General features: G+C 43.2%; 1 protein-coding gene across 1 annotated transcript in view; it reads left to right on the top strand.

Moving 5' to 3' along the window:
• Window positions 1-23,224, top strand: part of DLEC1 (DLEC1 cilia and flagella associated protein) — a 60,115-nt gene that overhangs the window by 13,636 nt on the left and 23,255 nt on the right. The window contains exons 9-19 of the mRNA XM_065399098.1: window positions 598-771; window positions 1,580-1,716; window positions 1,990-2,082; window positions 4,850-4,940; window positions 9,515-9,677; window positions 11,750-11,942; window positions 13,339-13,397; window positions 15,320-15,491; window positions 15,948-16,041; window positions 16,287-16,417; window positions 20,634-20,792. Of these exons, the coding sequence (XP_065255170.1) occupies window positions 598-771; window positions 1,580-1,716; window positions 1,990-2,082; window positions 4,850-4,940; window positions 9,515-9,677; window positions 11,750-11,942; window positions 13,339-13,397; window positions 15,320-15,491; window positions 15,948-16,041; window positions 16,287-16,417; window positions 20,634-20,792 (1,466 nt within the window). The remainder of the gene's footprint in view (window positions 1-597; window positions 772-1,579; window positions 1,717-1,989; window positions 2,083-4,849; window positions 4,941-9,514; window positions 9,678-11,749; window positions 11,943-13,338; window positions 13,398-15,319; window positions 15,492-15,947; window positions 16,042-16,286; window positions 16,418-20,633; window positions 20,793-23,224) is intronic.

The following is a 23,224-nucleotide window of genomic DNA, read 5'->3' as shown; positions in this document are numbered from 1 at the left end:
TGGTATGCATAACACATCCAGACCTAGGCTATGTCTACACTACTGTGGAAAGTCGACCTACGCTACGCAACTCCAGCTACGTGAATAACGTAGCTGGAGTCTATGTACCTTAGGTCGAGTTACCACGTGGTGTACACCGCGGGGGGTTGATGGAAAAAAAATCTCTCGTCGACTTACTTTACTCTTCTAGTTGGGGGTAAAGTACAGGGATCGACTGGAGAGCAATCTGCAGTTGATTTGGTGGGTCTTTGCTAGACCCGCTAAATTGACCGCCAGTGGATCGATCTCAGAGCGTCAATTCCTGCCGTAGTGTAGATCTGCCCTGAGACTGCAAAAACTCATCTAGGTCCTGATTCAGTGCCCATTGAAATCAATGTAAAGAGTCCCTTACTGCCCATTGACTTCAGAGGGAGCCATGAATGTATAAGGACTGCAGGGTCAGGCGCTCTTCTGGTCACACCATTTATGGCAAATTATCTGAGAGAGCACATATTAAGAGCTCACTATGAGCAGCTTTCAAAGGGCAGAATATGGTCATGAAATCATAGAACAACTTTTGTATTTGAAATTTTAAATCACCTGCATTTTCTTTCCTAGGAAAATTTCCAGGAGAGGGTGGAATTGTCGCTCCTGGGATGACCTGCCAGTACACCATTCAGTTTATTCCTGAATATTTAGCTGATTATGAAGATTATATTCTAGTGGAAACGCAAGCACCATACTCTCTCCTAATCCCTATAGAAGCTAGGAGACCACCTCCTGTATTAACATGTAGGTAGAGTCAGGTCATATGCTACAAGCACTCACTAGTTTCTGTTAAGCTTTAGGTCCTTGATTTTTAAAGGGCCTTGACTGTCTCCAACTTTATGGCCTAAAGGATTGTAGAGCAATGTTGCAGGTGCATTTCATACCACTTAGGTGTCTAACTGTCTGATTTACATGCATAATCTGATTAATAGGCATTTAAATGCTGTAAAATATTCCCTTAATTATTTGTATCTGCCAAATTGTGCCAACAGTTATTTTCAGGGTGCAGAGTCAGAGGCCCAAAAATCAGAAGGCAGTTTTCAAGCTCAGATTCTATATATTTGCTATGTCCTCGATTGTTAAACATTAAATATCTAGGTTGCTGTTTACTGCAAAACTCTCCTCTGAAAATATCTAGCCCAGCCTGTAACATCTCAAATCTCAATCTCAACTGGCATAAATCTGCATAGCTCCATGGAATTATGCCTATTTATACCAGCTGAAGATGTGCTGTTTTTGTTAGCCATCAGTGATTTACTTTCCCCCAGCACAAAGCTCTTTTTACAAAATCTTCTTTATTGTTATCAAAGTTTGATACAATCCTTAAGTACTTGGAGCTGGAAGCATCATTTAATATGGGAGAGTTATAGCAAGTCACAGCTCAAACTGCTGCACCTTTAAAGTAACCATTTAAAGTGTTTAGCATCTTTAGAGTCTTAATAATTCATATTCAATAAGTCCATGTTTAAAGAGTAATTGATTAAATAACTATTTTTCCTGCGGTTAGCCTTCACTACATGTGTATTTTCCTTTGCTGCATTGTTTGTTACAGTGCCTCGCATCATCGATTGTGGTTCCTGCCTTGTGGGGGGAGTAAAAATGACAGAATTGGTGTGCAGAAATGAAGGGTCCAGTAATGGAAAGTTCTGTATAATGCCAAAGAAAGTATGGCCACCTCCTAATTTCAGGGTAAGAGATTGGGAGGAACCATTGGACACAGTTTAGGTATCTCAAAGTATAAAGAGCTTGTGGGCCATGACAATCAGCAGGGTTGGCCTGAGGTCATACATGCTCCTCTGTAAACTTCAAAAAAGGCCCCTTGGATCTGCCACTTGATTGTGACAACAGCACCCTTCCTGCCCTCTGCTCCCCCCAGGTAACCCAGAAAACCGTGAGGCTAAATAGCTGGCTACAAAAACCCGACATGATCAATTTATTTTGTTTTATTCTTTTCACTTCAAGGCTGTTGCAACTATTGGTTTTGTGGAGCAAGGTCCATTTGGGATCCGACCTGCTGTTTTTGAGCTAGGTCCAGATCAAGCTATGCTATTAGAGGTCAGTAATTAGTGTTTAATATTTTGTACTTTACCAAATATATGAGCAATATAGGCTATTTTAGAAACCCAGACCAGCAGGGCCATCCCTAGCTATTCTGGGGCCCTATGCAGGCCCCCCCCCCACGGGGGTGGGGGAAGTGTGGGGCTCCACGCCTCTGTTGGGGGGGGAGGCTGACCCCAGACCTCTGCCGGGGGGGTGGGGAGGGCGGAGCTGGCTTGGGGGGTAGGGGAGAACTGCCACCCAGCACTCACTGGTGGTGTGGCTGGGGCTGGGGAGTGCAGGCCCAGCCCTGCTGCAGTCCTCAGGAGTGGGGATGGAGCAGGGGCGGGGGCTTTGGGGAAGGGATGGAGTGGGGGCGGGGCTGGGGCAGAGCAGGGGCGGGGGCTTTTGAGGAGGGGGTGGAGTGGGGGCAGGGCTGGGGCGGGAAGAGGCGGAGCAGGGGCTGGAGCAGCACGCAGCTGTGCAGGGCACCAGGAATTTTGGTGCCCCAAATTTCTTGGTGCCCTACGCAGCTGCGTACTTTGAGTATGGGTAGGGTCGGCCCTGCAGACCAGTTAGGGGTTGTGTCACTTCCTGCCCTGTAGCCTTGGCTGCTTCTGTGCTGTGCAGCTTTGGCTCAGAGTCCTGACACCAGCAGCCTGCTTACAGCACAATGGCCTCCTCCTGGCTTCCAGCAGCCCGGTTACTCCTTCCAGGGTGACACCCACAGCCCTTCCAGTCCCAAGTCTACTTAAAACCATCTCCTCTGCAATGCGCAGCCCCTCTCACTGTAGCACTAACAAAACCTTATCAAGTCGCTGCTCCTTTAAAGAGGCAGTACACAGTACCAACCTGTAAGTTTCGCTGAGGATTTTACTCTTCAGTTTGAAACACTGCACTTCGATGGTTGTGTAATAAAAGAAGATTATTTATTAACAAAGAACAGATCTTTAAGTGATACCAAGTAAGGAATTGAGATAGAAATGGTTACGAATAAACAAAAGTAAAAATACACTTCTAAGGCTTGGTCTACACTTACCCCCCAATTCGAACTAAGGTACGCAACTTCAGCTACGTGAATAACGTAGCTGAAGTTCGAAGTACTTTAGTTCGAACTTACCTCGGTCCACACGCGGCAGGCAGGCTCCCCCGTCGACGCCGCGGTACTCCTCTCGTCTAGCTGGAGTACCGCAGTCGACGGCGATCACTTCCTGGTTCGACTTATCGCGTCCAGACAAGACGCGATAAGTCGAACCCAGAACTTCGATTCCCAGCCGCCGAACTAGCGGCTGGGTGTAGACATACCCTAAGACTAAAACCTAACTCAACAAACTAGAGTCTTCTGTTCAAAGTAGATTTCTCACCACAGTTGTTCTTTCAGCATGGCTGGCCAGTCTTTAGCCAAGGTCCAACAGAGCCCAAGCTCTTGATTTCTTTGTCTCCTCAGGTGAAGTGTACCAAATTGGCTTTCTCTCTCTGCTTATATCCTCAAAGTTTATCTTTGTTTTCAAAGTCAAGAAGCTCTCCTGTATCCACCATGGAGTTGATGCCACGCTAATTTTTATAGTCTCCACCACCATCATGATAGTTAAATGGTTATCTCCCCCACTCATTAATTTGATGCCTTTGTTTATCTTTTATGTAAATATACTTCTGTAGTCTTTCTCTTTGCTCAGTTTACATTGGAGACACATTCAAGCAGGTGCGACAATATTCCTTTGTCTAGGGCAGGATGATTTAAGTCCTATCTGCCAACCATATTTTAAGAACATATTTCCAGCCCATATTTATAATTTTTCATATATCACCCGTACATACACCATGTCTCTTGGAGGTCTCCCATGCATAGGAAGAATGCACTCACTAAGCCACCCATGAGGAGGCTGTAGTGTACACTCCTTTCCTTCATGTATGTGGACAGTGGTGAGGGGAGTGGTGCCATGGCCCTATCACCTTTTTATGCCTTTGGGGAGGCTTGTACTCCAGGAGGTGCTAGTGAGTAGCATTTGAGAGCATAGGGACTGCAATTATGGGTGCTTGTAAGGGGAGAAGACTCCTGTGCCCTTCCAGCTCTGCTCACATATCCAGGGGACAAGCCCAGTCTGACCCTAATCAAGGGATCCTGTCTGAAGCCATAGACAACAACAGTTTGAGATCACAGGAGTATATCCCTTACTGTAATGGAGAGAGTCAAATCCAAGAAAGCACTTTCCTTCACAGAGTGCCTTGGGAAGGTAGGGCAATCTCTCCTCCTCTTTCCTTTTGGAGCATAAATTCCTTTGTTGCATGCCTGCAGACGCTTATGCTCCATTTTGGATGATGGTTGTGCTCTTTTCGAAGAGGGACTCTCCAATTAATATATAGATCTTGCTGATACTACTGTTTTCTTTGTTGTCCTTTCACGTTTTCTCAGATCCAGATTACACAGAGATCTTCTGCAGAGTGCTGATTGGTTGAAGAATGCACAGGGATGGATGAATAACATTGGTAGTGATCTCTGCATTGCTATCCACACTCTTTTGCAGTATATTTAAGACTTGATTCTGCCCTCATTTACATTGGTGGAACACCAGTGAATTCAGATGACCTACTCTTGATTTAACTCAAAGTAACTGAGAGCAGACTCTGAACATTAGAGACTTTTTATGAAATATGTAAGGTTTTATAATTGATTAATTGATCGCTAGAGTTTTTCTGTAATGAACATCTCTGTATAGAAGTCTAAGAATTGTGTGAAATTAGTTATGAGCACTGCTATTTCATTGTGTGTAATCTTCTCTTTTAGGTAGTGTTTTCCCCATCTTCTCCTGAAAACCTGAAGCAAACATTCACTATTGTTTGTGATAATTGCCAGATCAATGACATCACAGTTACAGGTTTGTTTCTAACGTGTTTTGAGATATTTTATAAAGCTGAAAGTACAAGATGATGTAAACATTTTTAAATCAATGGATTAATCAGCGTTTGCAAAGCATTTTGAAGATGTTAACGTCTATGTATGTTATTATTGTTACATTATCCTACTAAATGAAACATTTGGAATCCCAACTGCATTAGAAACATACCTCTTAACTTGATGTGTGACGCTGGCCTTTAAACTATGTGAGAAAGTTCTATAATGAATCATAGAATCATAGAAGATTAGGGTTGGAAGAGACCTCAGGAGGTCATCTAGTCCAATCCCCTGCTCAAAGCAGGACCAACACCAACTAAATCATCCCAGCCAGGGCTTTGTCAAGTCGGGCCTTAAAAACGTTTAAGGATGGAGATTCCACCACCTCCCTAGGTAACCCATTCCAGTGCTTCACCACCCTCCTAGTGAAATAGTGTTTCCTAATATCCAACCTAGACCTTCCCCACTGCAACTTGAGACCATTGCTCCTTGTTCTGTCATCTGCCACCACTGAGAACAGCCTAGCTCCATCCTCTTTGGAACCCCCCTTCAGGTAGTTGAAGGCTGCTACCAAATCCCCCCTCACTCTTCTCTTCTGCAGACTAAATAACCCCAGTTCCCTCAGCCTCTCCTCATAAGTCATGTTTCCCAGCCCCCTAATCATTTTCGTTGCCCTCCGCTGGACTCTCTCCAATTTGTCCACAACATTTCTGTAGTGGGGGGCCCAAAACTGGACACAGTACTCCAGATGTGGCCTCACCAGTGCCGAATAGAGGAGGATAATCACTTCGTTCAATCTGCTGGCAATGCTCCTACTAATGCAGCTCAATATGCCATTAGCCTTCTTGGCAACAAAGGCACACTGTTGACCCATATCCAGTTTCTCGTCCACTGTAATCCCCAGATCTTTTTCTGCAGAACTGCTGCTTAGCCAGTCGGTCCCCAACCTGTAACAGTGCATGGGATTCTTCCTTCCTAAGTGCAGGACTCTGCACTTGTCCTTGTTGAACCTCATCAGATTTCTTTTGGCCCAATCCTCCAATTTGTTTAGGTCACTGTGGACCCTATCCCTATCCTCCAGCGTATCTACCTCTCCCCGTATCTTAGTGTCATCTGTGAACTTGCTGAGGGTACAATCCATCCCATCATCCAGATGATTAATGAAGATGTTGAAAAGGACCAACCCCTGGTGCACTCCCCTTGATACTGGCTTCCAATTAGACATCGAGCCATTGATCACTACCCATTGAGCCCGACAATCTAGCCAGCTTTCTATCCACCTTATAGTCCATTCATCCAGCCCATACTTCTTTAACTTGCTGGCAAGAATACTGTGGGAGACTGTATCAAAAGCTTTGCTAAAGTCAAGGTATATCACGTCCACCGCTTTCCCCATATCCACAGAGCCAGTTATCTCATCATAGAAGGCAATCAGGTTGGTCAGGCATGACTTGCCCTTGTTGAATCCACGTTGACTGTTTCTGATCATCTTCCTCTCCTCCAAATGCTTCAAAATGGATTCCTTGAGGACCTACTCCATGATTTTTTCTGGGGACTGAGGTGAGGCTGACCAGTCTATAGTTCCCCAGATTCTCCTTTTACCCTTTTTTAAGATGGGCACATCAACCAACTCCCTCCGCACCCTCAGATGCATTGCATCCAGCCCCACGGACTTGTGCATGTCCAACTTTTCTAAATAGTCCTTAACCTGTTCTTTCACCACTGAGGGCTGCTCACCTCCTCCCCATACTGTGCAGCCCAGTGCAGCAGTCTGGGGGCTGACCTTGTCTGTGAAGACCAAGGCAAAAAAAGCATTGAGTACTTCAGCTTTTTCCACATCATCTGTCACTAAGTTGCCTCCCCCATTCAGTAAGGGTCCTACACTTTCCTTGACTACCTTCTTGTTGATAACATACCTGTAGAAACCCTTCTTGTTACCCTTCACATTCCTTGCTAGCTGCAACTCGAATTGTGCTTTGGCCTTTCTGATTACACCCCTGCATGCTCGAGCAATATTTGTATACTCCTCCCTAGTCATCTGTCCAAGTTTCCACTTCTTGTAAGCTTCCTTTTCGTGTTTAAGCTCACCGAAGATTTCTCTGTTAAGGCCAAGCTGGTCGCCTGCCATATTTGCTATTCTTTCTGCACATCAGGATGGTTTGTTCCTGTGCCCTCAATGAGGCTTCTTTAAAATACAGCCAGCTCTCCTGGATTCCTTTCCTCCTCATATTAGCCTCCCAGGGGATCCTGCCCATCAGTTCCCTGAGGGAGTCAAAGTCTGCTTTTCTGAAGTTCAGGGTCTGTATTCTACTGCTCTCCTTTCTTCCTTTTGTCAGGATCCTGAACTAGACCATCTCATGATCACTGCTGCCCAGGTTTCCACCCACTTCTACTTCCCCTACCAATTCTTCCCTGTTTGTGAGCACCAGGTCAAGAGGAGCACAGCCCCTAGTTGGTTCCTCCAGTACTTGCACCAGGAAGTTGTCCCCAACACTCTCCAAAAACTTCTTGGATTGTCTGTGCACTGCTGTATTGCTTCTTCACACAGTGCACAGTCAACCTGTGGAATTCCTTGCCTGTGGAGGTTGTGAAGGCTAGGACTATAACAGGGTTTAAAAGAGAACTTGATAAATTCATGGAGGTTAAGTCCATTAATGGCTATTAGACAGGACGGTTAAGGAATGGTGTCCCTAGCCTCTGTTTGTCAGAGTGTGGAGATGGAAGGCAGGAGAGAGATCACTTGATCATTACCTGTTAGGTTCACTCCCTCTGGGGCACCTGGCATTGGCCACTGTCAGCAGACAGGATACTGGGCTGGGTGGACCTTTGGTCTGACCCGGTATGGCCATTCTTATGTTCTCCCAGCAGATGTCAGGGTGATTGAAGTCCCCCATGAGAACCAGGGCCTGTGATCTGGAAACTTCTGTTAGTTGTCCGAAGAAAGCCTTGTCGACCTCATCCTCCTGGTCTGGTGGTCTATAGTCAGGGCCGGCTCCAGGCACCAGCCCAGCAAGCAGGTGCTTGGGACGGCCAAGGGGAAGGGGCGGCACGTCAGGCTGTTCGGCGGCAATTCGGCGGCGGGTCCCTCTGGGAGAGAAGCACCTGCCGCCGAATTCCTGCCGAAGAAGAGAGCGGTGCAGTGGAGCTGCCTCTGGAGTGCTGCCGATCGCAATTGTGGCTATTTTTTTTTTTCCCCGCCACTTGGGGCAGCAAAAACCCTGGAGCCGGTCCTGTCTATAGTAGACACCCACCACGACATCATCCTTGTTGCTCTCGCCTCTAAACTTAATCCAAAGACTCTCAACAGGCTTTTCTCCAGTTTCATACTAGAGCTGTGAGCAATCATACTACTGTCTTACATACAGTGCAACTCCTCCACCCTTTTCCCCCCGACTGTCCTTCCTGAATAGTTTATACCCATCCATGATAGTGGTTATGTGAGTTACCCTACCAAGTCTCTGTTATTCCAATCACATCATAGTTCCTTGACTGTGCCAGGACTTCCACTTCTTCCTGCTTGTTTCCAAAGCTTCTGGTGTTTGTGTACAGGCACCCAAAATAACTAGCCGATTGCCCTACTTTCTCAGTATGAATCAGGGGGCCAATGAGGGGAATTAGCAAGGGAGAAAACTTAAAATAATGTGTGATTCATTCCATTGGCCGTATACCATTTTGCATTGACTCAAGATTTGATATTTATGATATCAGTAATATACGGTGACAAACTGTAAAATCCAGTTTTTGTGGGAAAGATGTGCATTTGGGTTTGAAACGTGTTGTGCATACCCAGCCTTAAGCTATGTAGGCAATTATGTTATGTTTGCTAAGCTAATTTAACCTTTTGATTTTTAACCTAAATGCTTTTCTTACCAAGAGCTTGTAAATACACCTCTACCCCAATATAACGCGACCTGATATAACACGAATTTGGATATAACACGGTAAAGCAGCGCTCCGGGGGGGCAGGGCTGCGCGCTGCGGCAGATCAAAGCAAGTTCAATATAACACGGTTTCACCTATAACGTGGTAAGATTTTTTGGCTCCCGAGGCAGCATTATATCGGGGTAGAGGTGTACTTAAGAAATTATATATAATTTCCAGGCTGCCTAATAATTTTATTGAAAAATTTGCAGCAGTGCAAAGGTTTTTACTATTTGCTGTAGTTGTTAATATACAACTCTTTTTTAATTGGTTATTTTCTGTGATAAAGATTGGGGGTCAGATTCTCAACTGAACTCTCATAGCTCAATTGACTTCAGTGGAACTATGCCAGTTTACACCAAATCCTATCAGTTTGTACTAGCTGATGAGCTGGCCTTGCAACCCCAAAATGTGTTAAATTCATAAGGAAAATATCTGTATATATTGGTGTAGATTGGCAGTGAAATGATGTCATGAAGGTACTGTAGTCTTAGCATGTTGGAGCGCAGAAAGTTGAGGAAAACCCAGATTTATCAGCAGTGTCTATTGCTATAGGTATGGTCATAAATAAGCAAGCAGTGTGAATAAACTTAACTGCCATATGGTAAACAGCGATTCTTATTTATTTTCTTGCAGGGAGTGGACAGCTGATAGCTTTAGAGCTTTTATCGGTCACTGGTGGAGAAAGCCACCCAGCCCCTGCTGAGCCTACAGACATAGCAGCACAGCACCTCATATGTTTTGACCCCCAAAATCCACATGCCACAACAGAGAAGAAACTCCTTATAAGAAATTCTACGTATGTAGCTCCTAGTAATATTATAATAGCGCGTTAGGACTGTAGAGTGTTGATTTATGACCTAATATGTGTTACACTATTCTGTTAGATTGTGACAGCAAGAATCCCCCGGGTTGGGAAATATTCATGCAATTAATCAGCAATATGGATAAATGTTATTCTTGTTTGCAATAGCAGCCATGGGCACAATATATATATATCAGAGTGCTAAAGGCAGCCACAGATCACACTCCTGACTGAATGGTTGATCTGCTGCCATATTTTGATACATTGTCAGCTCTTTATACTGTATCCCCCCAGCCCCAGAAGATTTGTAAATGGGGGAGTTGGGGACAAAATGTCCTTAGTGGGAACACCTACATCCTAATAGATTAAATTATAAACTCTGTTTGGGATAAGGACCACATCTTAAAGTGCATTTATATTGTGCCTAGTACAATGGGACCCTGATCCTGATTGGGACCACTGGGCATTGCAGTAACACTAATAATAATAAGAAGAAGAAGAAGTGGAATATCTCTGATAACTGAAGTTAGGGGTTTGCAAATAACCAAAGCGTCAACGGGCCAGATACTTACCTTGATTACATTAATGTAAATCCTTAATGACTGTATTGACTTTACTGGAGTGCAGAACCTGACATGGAAACTTTACAGACAAAATGAAAAGTGACAGAGAATTTTGTGTTTGGATTTATAAACGACAGGTCAGATTCTCAACTAGGGTAAATTGGCAGAGCTCCATTGCTATTGTGATTCCCACCCGTTGAGGATCCAGCATCATATTTTCTGTACATTTTAATTGCACTGGCATGGTCATTGCATTTTTATTGTAAAGCATTTGTATGAAACAAACCTGCACTTTATGAAACAAACTCACATACAATACAGTAGTAAACAGGTGACTATCAAGAATAGTTTTATAGTTTCTGTCATACCAGGCAGTATAAAAATTGCATTTGTTCTTTTAGTTTCATCTCATTTGCACTCAGAAATTAAAATATCAGCTTCCTGACATACCTGTTGTGTAGTGTGAGGTTTTAGATGTCACAATGAAGTGGATTTTAAAGCCTACTAAATTATACAAAATTCCCCATGAAGCAACTCAATTAAGCAAACATTCTTATTGACTGCATTCTAGTTAATTGGCATGATTGGCTAACAGTGCATAGTCTAAGCCTGACCTCATTTTACAACTAAATATAGAAACCTGCCTACATAATAACTAGTGGTACAGTCCAAACCCACTGACGTCAATGGGAGTGTTTCCATTGATTTCAGTGGGCTTTGGATGAAATTCCAGTTTGTCAGCAAAGGCTACTTCTGTCACCTAAATGCTGCACTTCATTATAGGTTAAGAAGGCTAGAATCATAAAAATGTAGGGGTGGAAGGGATCTTAAAATGTCATTTAATCCATCCTCCTGTGCTGAGGCAGAATTGAGTATACTTAGACCACCCCTGGTAGGTGTTTGTCTAACCTGTTCTTAAAAGCCTCCAATGATGGGGATTCCACAACCTCCCTTATTAACTTATTCTAGCACTTAACTATTCTTATCGTTAGAAAGTTTTTCCTACTATCTAACCTAAATCTCCCTTGCAGCAGATTAAGTTCATTACTTCTTGTCCTACCTTCAATGGACATGGAGAACTATTGATCACAGTCCTCTTTATAACAGCCCTTAACATATCTGAAGACTGTTATCAGGTCCCTTCTCAGTTTTCTTTTCTCAAGACTCAACACAGCCAGTTTTTCAACATTTCCTCATAGGTCAAGTTTTCTAAACCTTTTATGATTTTTGTTGCTCTCCTGTGGTCTCTCTCCAGTTTGTCCACATCTTGTGCTAATAGCTCTTCCATACTTATATAGTTTATCATGGCTTCCTTGTATTTTTATACTGTAACAATCTTCCTACACAACTCTATCAGTTTTGTGACTAGTAGAGATTTTCTTATGATCTTTAAGGAAAAGGATATTGTGGACTGTGGTACAGTTTTATACTATGATCTTACAGAAAAAATCTATCGAAATATCTGGTACTATAGTCTTTTTCTGTTTCTTAATCTATTTCCAGTCATGTGGAACTTCCTTTCTACTGGCAGATAATGAAGCCTAATCTGCAACCATTAATGCCTGAAGAAACTGGGGACCTTGCAAAGGTCAAGTACCACCTAGATGTAGAGTCAGCTTTCTCTCTAAATCCTAACCTGGGAATTCTGCAGCCCCACACTGATCACGAGTTTATTCTCACTTATGCTCCACAGGAGGTACGCGTCAAGATTTCTTATTTCCTATAAATTCCAGCTGTGTATTTTTATGCAAGTCATAAAATCCTTGCAGTAGAGCTTTTTGAATTAAGTTTAATCAACTGTTGTGATGCTGTGACACACAATATTAAAATCTACGGCGTTATTAAAGAAAAATATGTTTTGGTTGCAAAATATTGAACCTGATTCTGATCTCAATTTTATACTGATTCAGCTCCATTAACTTCATCTGAGATGCTCCGGATTTACAGTGGTATCAGAGCAGAATTGGCTTAGTGTATTTAAAAAGACTTGATCAAAACAGATTACAGGGTTCAGAGTTGGGGGTACTCCGATACTATAGTGATTAGGATCACATAACTGCCTAAACAGGAGTGGAATTTATTGTGGTTTAAGAAAGATCTTAATACAGGTTAATAGAAAACTGAATTAATAATATTTCATTAGTGAAAACATAAAATGACACATATTACATTATTCAGATTACTGGTATTTGTAAATAAGTGAGCTCTTTGTAACACATTACAGTATTAAGGTCCAACTGTATGTCATTCCTTCACACTATTAGCGTAAAAGAGGAGCCATCTTCAAGTTTAGTACTGCCAACAGGTACGACAGTGCTTCTTTTTCAAGCAGTTTGGGGTTTGATGACCTCTGAATTTTTATATTAGCGGGATAGATAGACAAATACTTCAGCTGTTAAGGCATTAAAGTAATTTTATTCTTGATTTAGGGAAATCTTGAAGATATTTGTCTACAGTATGTAATATACCAGGGCAAATGATAAGATATGTTAAGGAAAAAGTCTGAATTACAGTAGAATCTCAGAGTTACGATCACCAAAGTTACGAACTGACCGGTCAACCACACACACCTCATTTGGAACCGGAAGTATGCAATCAGGCAGCAGCAGAAACAAAAAAACAAAACAAAAAAAAGCAAATACTGTACAGTACTGTGTTAAATGTAAACTACTAAAAAATAAAGGGAAAGTTTTAAAAAAAGATTTGACAAGGTAAGGAAACTGTTTCTGTGCTTGTTTCATTTACATTAAGATGGTTAAAAGCAGCATTTTTCTTCTGCATAGTAAAGTTTCAAAGCTGTATTAAGTCAATGTTCGGTTGTAAACTTTTGAAAGAACAACCATGACGTTTTGTTCAGAGTTACGAACATTTCAGAATTACGAACAACCTCCATTCCCGAGGTGTTTGTAACTCTGAGGTTCTACTGTAATGAGTATTTTTCTTGTAACCATGCAATATAGTTGTAGTCCTTTACCTTTAAATTATAGATTATTTTGCATCCATTTTTCCCCATTTTAAATGTTCTTGATTTTGGGGGAGGGGTGATGGATACCTCAGCATAACTGATTTATGTTGTGTCCTCTTTCATATAGCTGAAAGATTATCACAGTGTGATTCAAATTGTACTGAGGGACATCCCAGAGACACCTAGGTAAGCTGAAAAGCAGTACTGACATGCAACAGACATATAATAATGTAACTAAATTATTAGCGTTAAGTTTATTGGTGGTTGTTTATTTCTCTAGTGATTGTAATGCTTGTGAAAGGTCCTGGATTGACAATGCTAAATAATTTATTCACAGAATAGATAGCAGCACAGACAGCATCATTGCAGGCTTTTCCACATGCTTTAATACTTCCCAGAGGGACCACCTATGTGGGCAAGAGGTAATTCAGTCTCCAGGCCCATTCATTCCGTGGCCTTTCTGCCGAGACTATCAACAAGTTTGCCAATTATTGCCAGTTGTCATAGTGGTCTTTGTGGTATGGATACCTGCCACTAGAAATTGAACTGGGATGACTAAACTCATTTCATATAGACCAATGAACAGCACCAGATGTTTACAGTTTTCATGCACCAACCAGGATTGAATTCAGACCTACAGCCAAGAGGTTTTAACTGCCATTGCCATCTCTGTATTTATTCAGACTCCTTACTTTATTGATTAATCACTTTAGGATTGCATATTACATTATTTCTTGCTAATGATTTAGTAAACAACAAGCCAAGTTTGAACTTTCTGCCTTCACCCTTTTCTGAATTATCTATTTGCAAAGATGCCCATCAGAATATATGGGGAAGAATGATTATATTTTCCACATTTGCATAATTCAAAAAAAGATCAGCCAAAAAATATTCATTGCCAGGGTTGAGGCCTATCATGGAAAACTTCCTTTCAAACACAGTTTGTTTGAGAAGATTATGAGCAATTGCAAAAAAGGCCTGTTATGGGAATTCGCAGTAGTAAAGTTTAGCTGTAGTGCACACTGTGCTCACGCATTAATAACACTCTGTATTTGTACTGCACTTTTCATCAGTGGAGCTCAAAGTGCTCTACAAACATTAATTCTCACAACATCTCTATAAGGAAGGTAATGTTGTTATCATGATTATTAGGTGAGGCACAAAAGGTTAAGGTCCAAAATTCCACAAGTAGCTAACCAGTCCCTAACCAGATCAGCTACAACATCACCGGCTCATTCACCTGCACGTCCACCAATGTTATATATGCCATCATGTGCCAGCAATGCCCCTCTGCTATGTACATTGGCCAAACTGGACAGTCACTACGCAAGAGGATAAATGGACACAAGTCAGATATCAGGAATGGCAATATACAAAAACCTGTAGGAGAACACTTCAACCTCCCCGGCCACACAATAGCAGATGTAAAGGTAGCCATCTTACAGCAAAAAAACTTCAGGACCAGACTCCAAAGAGAAACTGCTGAACTCCAGTTCATTTGCAAATTTGACACCATCAGATCAGGATTAAACAAAGACTGTGAATGGCTATCCAACTACAGAAACAGTTTCTCCTCCCTTGGTGTTCACACCTCAGCTGCTAGCAGAGCACCTCACCCTCCCTGATTGAACTAACCTCGTTATCTCCATACTGATTTATACCTGCCTCTGGAGATTTCCATTACTTGCATCTGAAGAAGTGAGGTTCTTACCCACGAAAGCTTATGCTCCCAATACTTCTGTTAGTCTTAAAGGTGCCACAGGACCCTCTGTTGCTTTTTACAAGTGGCCTGTAATTTTAGGTGCTTTAATTTTTAAGTATTCAGTTTTAGACACCTGATGTTCAGAGGTGGTGAGCACCTTCAACTTCAGCTGAAGTCAGTGGGCGCTAGGTGTGCTCAATACTCCCAGTGTCCTACTCTAACCACTAGATACCCTGGGTCTGATTCGCCTCTCATTCCAGTTTTACTTCATGGCTTTAATAAAGTTACAGCTGATTCACACCAGTGTAAGTTAAAGGCAAATCAATCCCCTATATCACACTAGATTAGATCAGATCATATATAAATGCAAAATCTGCTCAGTAATTCTGATGATTTCCTCACACAGCTCAGAAAAGCAGGTGATGCTAGGAAATTCAGAATCCAAAACAGATGATGTGATTGCACTGGAAATAGAAGTTAAAGGTTCAACAGAACCATTTCAACTCCTTTTGGAACCATATGTCATTATCATCCCCGGAGAAAACTTTATTGGCATAAATGTAAAAAAAGCATTTAAGGTTTGTTTGCTTCTAACTTTATATTGTTGTTCAATGCATGTAACTAGGCACAATGGATGTTACTGGAGCACATATATTGCTATATTCTAACATTAGCTTTGGATATCCTCACTTTTCTGGGTTTAACTTTAACCCTCAATGTTGCTTTAAACTCTTGGGTTTTATGTTTTTTGTTTGTTCTTGGTTCATTTCAGGGTAGGTGCTCAGGTACTATGGTGATACAGGCCACACAAGTAACTAGATAGACCTGTCAGATCCTAAAACTATTTATAGTTTAGCATGTTTATAGTAGATAGGTTTTGACATGAGTTCACTGTTGAAGATAACATTGAAACAGTGCAAACACTGAAATACTTTGTTTCTAAGGCAGCACAATTGACAACGTATTGGCATTTTACAGACTCCCATGAAAGCTTAGAGTGCATTATTTAGCTCATTAATTTTTCAATTGTTTAGATGTGGAATAACAGCAAATCATCCATCAAATATACATGGGGAAAAATCAGTGTACGTGATATAGTTGAAGTTGAACCTCATACTGGAGTGTTAGGTAAAGTTTCTGTGCTTTGTAAATAATTATTAGTAGAAATATTTAAATTGTTGAGTTTTACATTAAGAAAGAAATGGTAGAGTGTGATGTTGTTAACATATGTTTGTGAAATAAGGGCCTGATCTAAAGCAGAAGTCCCATTGACTTCTAACGGCTTTGGGGATTTAGCCGTGTGTGTTTGTGTTTTAAAGGGGGGAGGAGGGGAAAGATGATGATTATGAAGAAACTGATTTTTTCTTTTCTAGACGCCAGTGAATTCTGTGAATTTGAATTGAATTTTACTGGAGGCAAACCTGGATATGCCAGCCATAACCTGCACTGTAAAATCGAACACGCTGTGGAGCCAGTTGTGCTGCATGTGGAGGCTGCTTTTAAGGTGACAACAAATACAACGTTTCAGGAGGACGGGCTGGCTGAGGGAGCTGATAATGATGGGATATAATGATATATGTATATATATATAGCCGTTCACCTTTTGGGTGTCTGACATTTGGTACTATCTAATGGCTGGTGAGTGGCCTATGTGAAATGAGTTGATGGTGTCAGTCCAATACCTAGAAGAAATCTCTTGTTTCATCACTAGTTATCACTCTTATTGTAATAGGTGTACATAAACTAGAGGGCTGCACACTTCGCTGCTTCTATAGGCTGAGCTCATTGCACATGTCGGGGTTCCTTGCATTCCTACATTCCCCACCACAAGGTCCCTTTATGCTACCCTACCTTCCTCCTCTATTTCAGGGACTCCCTGTAACCCATCACCACCTACCCCATGCCAGGGGTTCTGTTTGCACCCTATCCCGTTCCATTCCAGTGTCTCCCATTCTCTCTCCCCATTACAGAGGCTCTGTATGCCCCTTCATTCCCTGCTCTGCCACATTCCAGAGTATGTGTGTCCTCCATTCCTCCCTCCCCCTATACCAGTCCCCCATTCTCCCCGTGATGTCAGGAGCTCTTGTGCTCCCTGTTTCAGGGTCTCCCGTGCCATAGGATCTGTGTGTGACGGGTTCTCCCCGGGGTGCCCCCTGGAACTGGGTACCACTGAGCCCCCTGACCCACCAGCCTGGGCTCCCTCTCACACTGTATTGCTGTGACAAGCTACAAAGCCCTCCAGCCTGCACTTTCACCAGCATACAAACAGGTAGGGACACACCCAGCTGCAGTTACAAGCATGCTCTCTGACCAGCCCCTGCATGGGAAGGCTACTCTCAGCTACTCAGGCACACACCCTATCTGTAGTATAAACCCAAAATTATACCGTCTTACATTGCACAGGGAACTGTACAGCATAAGCTCATAAAATTCGCCCCCTCCCTCAATGTGGAGAGGAATATGCAACAGCTTTTGTTATGCAACAGCCCCTGAGTTATGATTCCCACACACTTCACTCCAACTCACTGGTTTAGATAAAGCAAAAACAAGTTTATTAACTACAAAAGATTAGATTTTAAGTGATTGTAAGTGATAGCAAACAGATCAAATCAGATTACCTAGCAAATAAACAAAACCACAAACTAAACTTAATATACTAAATGGATTAGATATGAATAGCAGATTCTCACCCTAACAGATGATACAAGCAGGCTGTAGTTTAAGGGGTAAGCTGCACTTTCCTTACAGCTTGGAATCCCCAGGTGTTCCATTCACAGGCTAAAAATCCCTTTAGCCTGGGTCCAGCACTTCTCCCAGTTCAGTCTTTATTCCTCAGGTCTTTTCAGGAGTCGTTTTGTGTGGGGAGCGAAGAACACCAGATGATGTCACTACTGCCTTATATAGCTTTTGCATATGGTGGGAACCCTTTGTTCCCAAAGCTTGGTTCCCAGACCAGTCTGTGGAAAAATACTGACATCCCAAGATGGAGTCTAGAGACATGTGGTCTCATCACATGTCCTTGTACAGTCGTAGCAGCCATCACTCACAGCCTGTTTGGAGCGTTCACAGGAAGGCTCACCAGGTGGGGGATAAGCTTCTCCTAAGGCCTATTGTTTTTTCCTAATGGCCCGTTGCTCTGAATTGGCCCTTCCAACGTATCCAAAAATGATACATGCATACAAATAGGATAATCATGTTCAGCAAATCTTAACCTTTCCAGTGACATCTCACATAACCCGTCTTGCATAAAATGCATCATCATTAGGCCATAATCATATAATAATATCACTGTGAAGAATATGGGTGCAGTGTCACACTGTGTATTTGTGTACCTTCCCCTGTCTTCTCATGCCAGTACCTCTGTATCCTTCCCCCCATGCCAAGAACCCTGGATTCTTCTCCCCTCCCCATGCTAGAGGCTGTGTGTATGCCCCCCATTCCCTCCCACCATTCTTATTTCTTTTCTTTCTGTCCGTAAGATAAGTCATTCAGCATTTTACACTGTATTGGGACAATAAGCAGAACTGAAATGGGAGGTATTGGTATGCTGGAAAGTGTTAATGGTTGCCATCAGCCAGTTCTTCCATCTGTCTTTGAGACAATTACAGAGGTGGCTAAAGCTGCTGGTCCGCTAACCAGATGCCAAGGGCTTCATGTGTCCCCCTTTTCCTTCTTCCACTTTTCACCAGAGTCAATAGGTTTCTGCCCATTGCGGCATAAAACATTTCTGAGCATTTTGGAATTGATTAGATGTTATTGTGTTTCATACACCCAAACAGATAAATGCCATCAAGTTGAGTGTAAGCCAAATTTATATGGCATTGTCTATGCAAGCAGCCAAACTCTTTTCAACCTTGTTCTGAGGGAACAGAGACAGGACCCAGGGTTGAGACTCTTATGAATAATTATTAATTTTTCTAGGGTGTAGGCAGTGCGCTGAGATAGTCCTAGAGTTGAAGTACAAGGCTAGATTTTCAAGGGGATAAAGTTTTTAAAGGGCCTGCCTCCTTTTTGTGCCTACGGTTTGTACCCCTCAAATAAACGGTGAAGAGAAATCTGAGTAATCCAGTTTATGCCCACAATTAGATAGGTAGAGCACATTTGAATTTTGGGTGCAGTTTGTGCCTGCAGTTCATTTTTGCAGGTCCAAATTTTGTGGTTGCAAATTGCTGCTACAGACAGGTAGGCTGGGCCTTCTAGAAGTCTGGCCCACAGTGTAGGGAAGATACAGGTTAAGGCAGTATGGCCAGGCTTCCTCAGCTGCTCCCTGTGCTGTATATGTTCTTTGCAGAAAGAGCCTAATCAAAAACCCCCAAAGACTCCCATTGACTTTAGTGGGCTTTGGATCAGGCCCCAAAAGAGGATTTCAGTCTAGGGTTATCAGAAGCCTTTTCAGGAATACTAAATTCACATAAAAGTACTGACATGAATGTGACACTTTGGGGGGTTCACCCAGAGAGTAACAATTCTTTTACCACCTGTCCTGTAACCCTAAGTGCCTCTGTACTGTGCAGTTTTGGCTGAGAGCCCTGACACCAGCAGCATGCTCACTGCACAATGGCCTCAGCCTGGTTACTCCTTGCAGGATAACACCAACAGCTCTTCCAGTCCCAAGTCTCCCCAAAACAGTCTTACCTGCAGTATCCAGTACCTCTCACTGCACACTGACAGAGGTTATTAAGTTTGCTGCCTCCAAAGAGACAGAACACGCATCATCCTGTTAGTTTAACTGAGAACTTCACCCTTCAGATTAATACACAGCACTGAGCTGGATTGTTTATTAAAAAGAACATATTTAAATGATAATAATTAAGAATAGAAGACACAGATGTGGTTACAAATGAAACAAAACACACTTTCTAGTGACTAAAACTTAACTTTAGCAAGTTACAATTTTGTCTAAGCAGGTTTCTCACCAATAGTCATTTCCAGCTACTCTTGGTTTGCAGGCCAAGAGGATCCACTCTTCATGAGCTCAAAAGGTGTGGCTTCCCCTTTGTCTGCCAGGCGATGGATGCCAAACTGGCATTCTCTTTCTGCTTATATTTACCAAAGTCTACTGTCACTCTTTCAAGAGCCAGGAAGGCTGCATCATAATCATTAAGTTGTCTCCCCGCCTCCCGTGCATTTAGCTTGATGGCTTTGTTTATCTTATATGTGGATGTAATCTTCATTGTCTTCTGAGGTATTACCCTGGCTCAATTTACACTGGAGACACAGGAAAAGAGGCTAAACACATTCCTTTGTCTAGGACAGGCCAGGCTTATGCACTGTTTGCAAACCCCCTTTTAAGAACATATGTCCGGCACACATTTGTAATTTTTTATACACCACCTGTACATTCTTCATTCAATAATATTAATGACCAGCATGTTATTGGTTTGCATACCTTACATGACACCTTTTAGATACAGATTATGCCAACAGTGTTTGGGAGGAATGTGTTTGTATCAGGCTGGAGGTGAGTTATGGTAATGGGTGCCCTCTGCCAGTTAGCATTGAGGGACTCCCGGGCCACAATGAAATCTCAGTGTAATGAGATGTATTAATCAGAAGAAGGATATTTTCTTGGTGATTTTATGATCTCTTCTGTATTAGAAACTGAACCTTTGCTTTCTGTTCTAAGTTAACGTAAACACAAATCTTAGCTAATTTATGCTTTTTAATCAGGCAATTTCTGTATTGATATCCATTTTAATATATATTTCTTGGTGTCCTAGGGTCCAGCTCTCTCTATCGATGTTCCATCACTCCATTTAGGTTTGATTAAATTGGGACAAAATGTGTTAAGTACCTTTGAGATTCAAAACCTAAGTCAATTGCCAGCATGGTGGAGAATGCAAGAAAGTCAAGCTTGCTTAGCTGAAAGGAACGAAGATGTAAGTCATTCCAAGAGGTTCTTTATAAGAGTGGTTATATAGTTCTGTACAACCCTGCCCAGAGCCAGCTACACTATCTTCTTTATCATTTGTGTCTCAGTTCCCAAGGCACTAAATTTCATCTCCCAAATCAGAAAAGTAATTTTCAGTTTTCTTATGATGATGAACAAACTGATTTTTGCACATCAAGAAAGTACAGCACAAGTTTTATTAAGTGCAATAATGTTTACCATTTTTCTTTGTTTCTATTTATAATGTGCCTAGCACAGATTCCCTGCTGGCCTAATTCTGTGATATGCTGAGCATGTTCTCAGGAGTAGTGAATGAACTTCCATTGCTGTTAATAGGAGCCTCCTGGGAGGATATCAGCACCTTGCAAGATTGGGCATTATGGTTATTAAACAATACATTTGAAAAAGTACAAATTTGTCACAAAAACAACTATAAAACTTCGTGCCCAACAAAATACCAAAAATATTGTTTATGATCACCTAGAATGTTATCTGTCAAATATATTCCATCCATATTCTTGACCGCATTGTTTGTCTAGGAAATCTGTCTTCTTAGATCAGGGGTTCTCAAACTGGGGGTCGGGACCCCTCAGGGGGTCGTAAAGTTATTACATGGGGGGGTCGCGAGCTGTCAGCCTCCACCCCAAACCCCACTTTTCCTCCAGCATTTATAATGGTGTTAAATATATTAAAAAGTGTTTTTAATGTATGGGGGGGGGTGTCGCACTCAGAGGCTTGCTATGTGAAAGGAGTCACCAGTACAAAAGTTTGAGAACCACTATCTTAGATGGTATCTATTGGCCAAGAACTGGCTTAGACATGGTTTAAAATGATGGTCACGCTAATGTTCTTGTATACCTGTCCCCAGTGCCAGATTTATCTGCCCTGCTCCACAGAATATTTTTGGCACTGTTAATCTTGGTACATTCATAGCTCCCTGTTTATAACAGCTATTATGAACAGGAAGGTGTATCTCTGCCACCCTCACTGAAAACCAGATTTGGTCCCATGTTCTTTCAAGGGAAAGATCTGCTGGACATAGTGATTCATGCCATTGTCATACTCTGCGTGGGATACATACTAAATCTCTTTGTAGCTTGATGCTGGAAATTTGTTAAGCAAGTTGGTCCTTTGTAATCTGAGTTGGCTGCCCATGAGTTTCTGGATTAAGATGATGATTAAGATTGTCTTTGATCTATAAAGGCCTGGAACTTACTTATTTGAAAGATCATGTCTCTCTTCATACTATACAGTTGCAGTTAAAGTCAGCAGAAGCAAGATGGAGGTTTCGTGGTTTAAAAGAGAAGGGGCTGCTGGCAGGCAGGGCCGGCTCCAGGCACCAGCCGAGCAAGCTTGTGCTTGGGGCGGCAGATTCCAAGGGGCGACATTCCATCTAATCCTTTTTTTTTTTTTTTGCGCGCTTCACCGCTTTGGCCGCCCCTGCAGGTTTTTTCTTTTTTCTTTTTGGTTTGCTGCTCCCGCCGCCCTGTAGGGGGCGGAGGACGGGAGCACCCTGCAGCAAGCCCGGCAGGGCAGCCCACGTCCTTCCCTGCCTGCCAACCGGAGCGGCGCGGAGCCCTCCCAGCAGGCGGCGCAGCGGGAGGGGCCACGTGGCAAGCACCCCGCTTAAGGAAGCCCTGGCCGCCCCCCTTCTCTCTCTCCCCCCCAGCTAGCCGAGGTGCGCACTCCGCTGCCTGGGGTCTGCAGGGCCGGGAGTCCCCCTGCACCCACGCTCCCACCGCCCCGCAGGTTTTTTTTTTTTGTTTTTTTTTTTTTGTTTTTTCTTTCCTTCGCCGCTCCGGCTGGCCGGCCAGTTTGTTTTCCCCCCCTTTGCTGCTCCAGCCGGGGGCAGGTTTGTTTCCCGCCCCCCCCCCCCCCTTCGCCGCTCTGGCCGGCTGGTTTGTCTCCCCCCCCCCCCCCCCTTTCGCCGCTCTGGCCGGGCGGTTTGTTCTCTTCCCCCCCCCCTTTCGCCGCTCCAGCCGGCCGGTTTGTTCCCCGCTCCGGCCGGGGGCAGGTTTGTTTCCCGCCCCCTCCCCCCCCCCCCTTTGCTGCTCCGGCCGGCTGGTTTGTCGTCCCCGCCCCCCCTTTGCTGCTCCGGCCAGCCGGTTTGTTCTCCCCCCCCCCCCTCGCCGTTCGGGCCAGGGGCAGGTTTGTTTTCCTCCTCCACTCCCCCCCTTTGCTGCTCCGGCCGGCCGGGCGTTTTTTGCTTGGGGCGGCAAAAAAGCCGGAGCCGGCCCTGCTGGCAGGGTGTTTCCCAGGAGGGCCTGTTTGCTTTGAAACACTCTCCCCACTTTGGTCTGTGATAGCCAGAATATGTTAACCTTCAGAGCATGCTACAAATCCATGATTTTGGGGGTAGGTAGGCTGGTGGCTGAGGGTTGACTCAGAGGAGCATAGGGAGCTATATCAGATATGTGATTA

This window comes from Emys orbicularis, chromosome 2 (genome assembly GCF_028017835.1).
Source record: "Emys orbicularis isolate rEmyOrb1 chromosome 2, rEmyOrb1.hap1, whole genome shotgun sequence".
In the NCBI taxonomy this organism is placed as follows: Eukaryota; Metazoa; Chordata; order Testudines; family Emydidae; genus Emys; species Emys orbicularis.
Note: the sequence above shows the minus strand (reverse complement) of the source record. Positions and strands in the feature narration are given on the sequence as shown.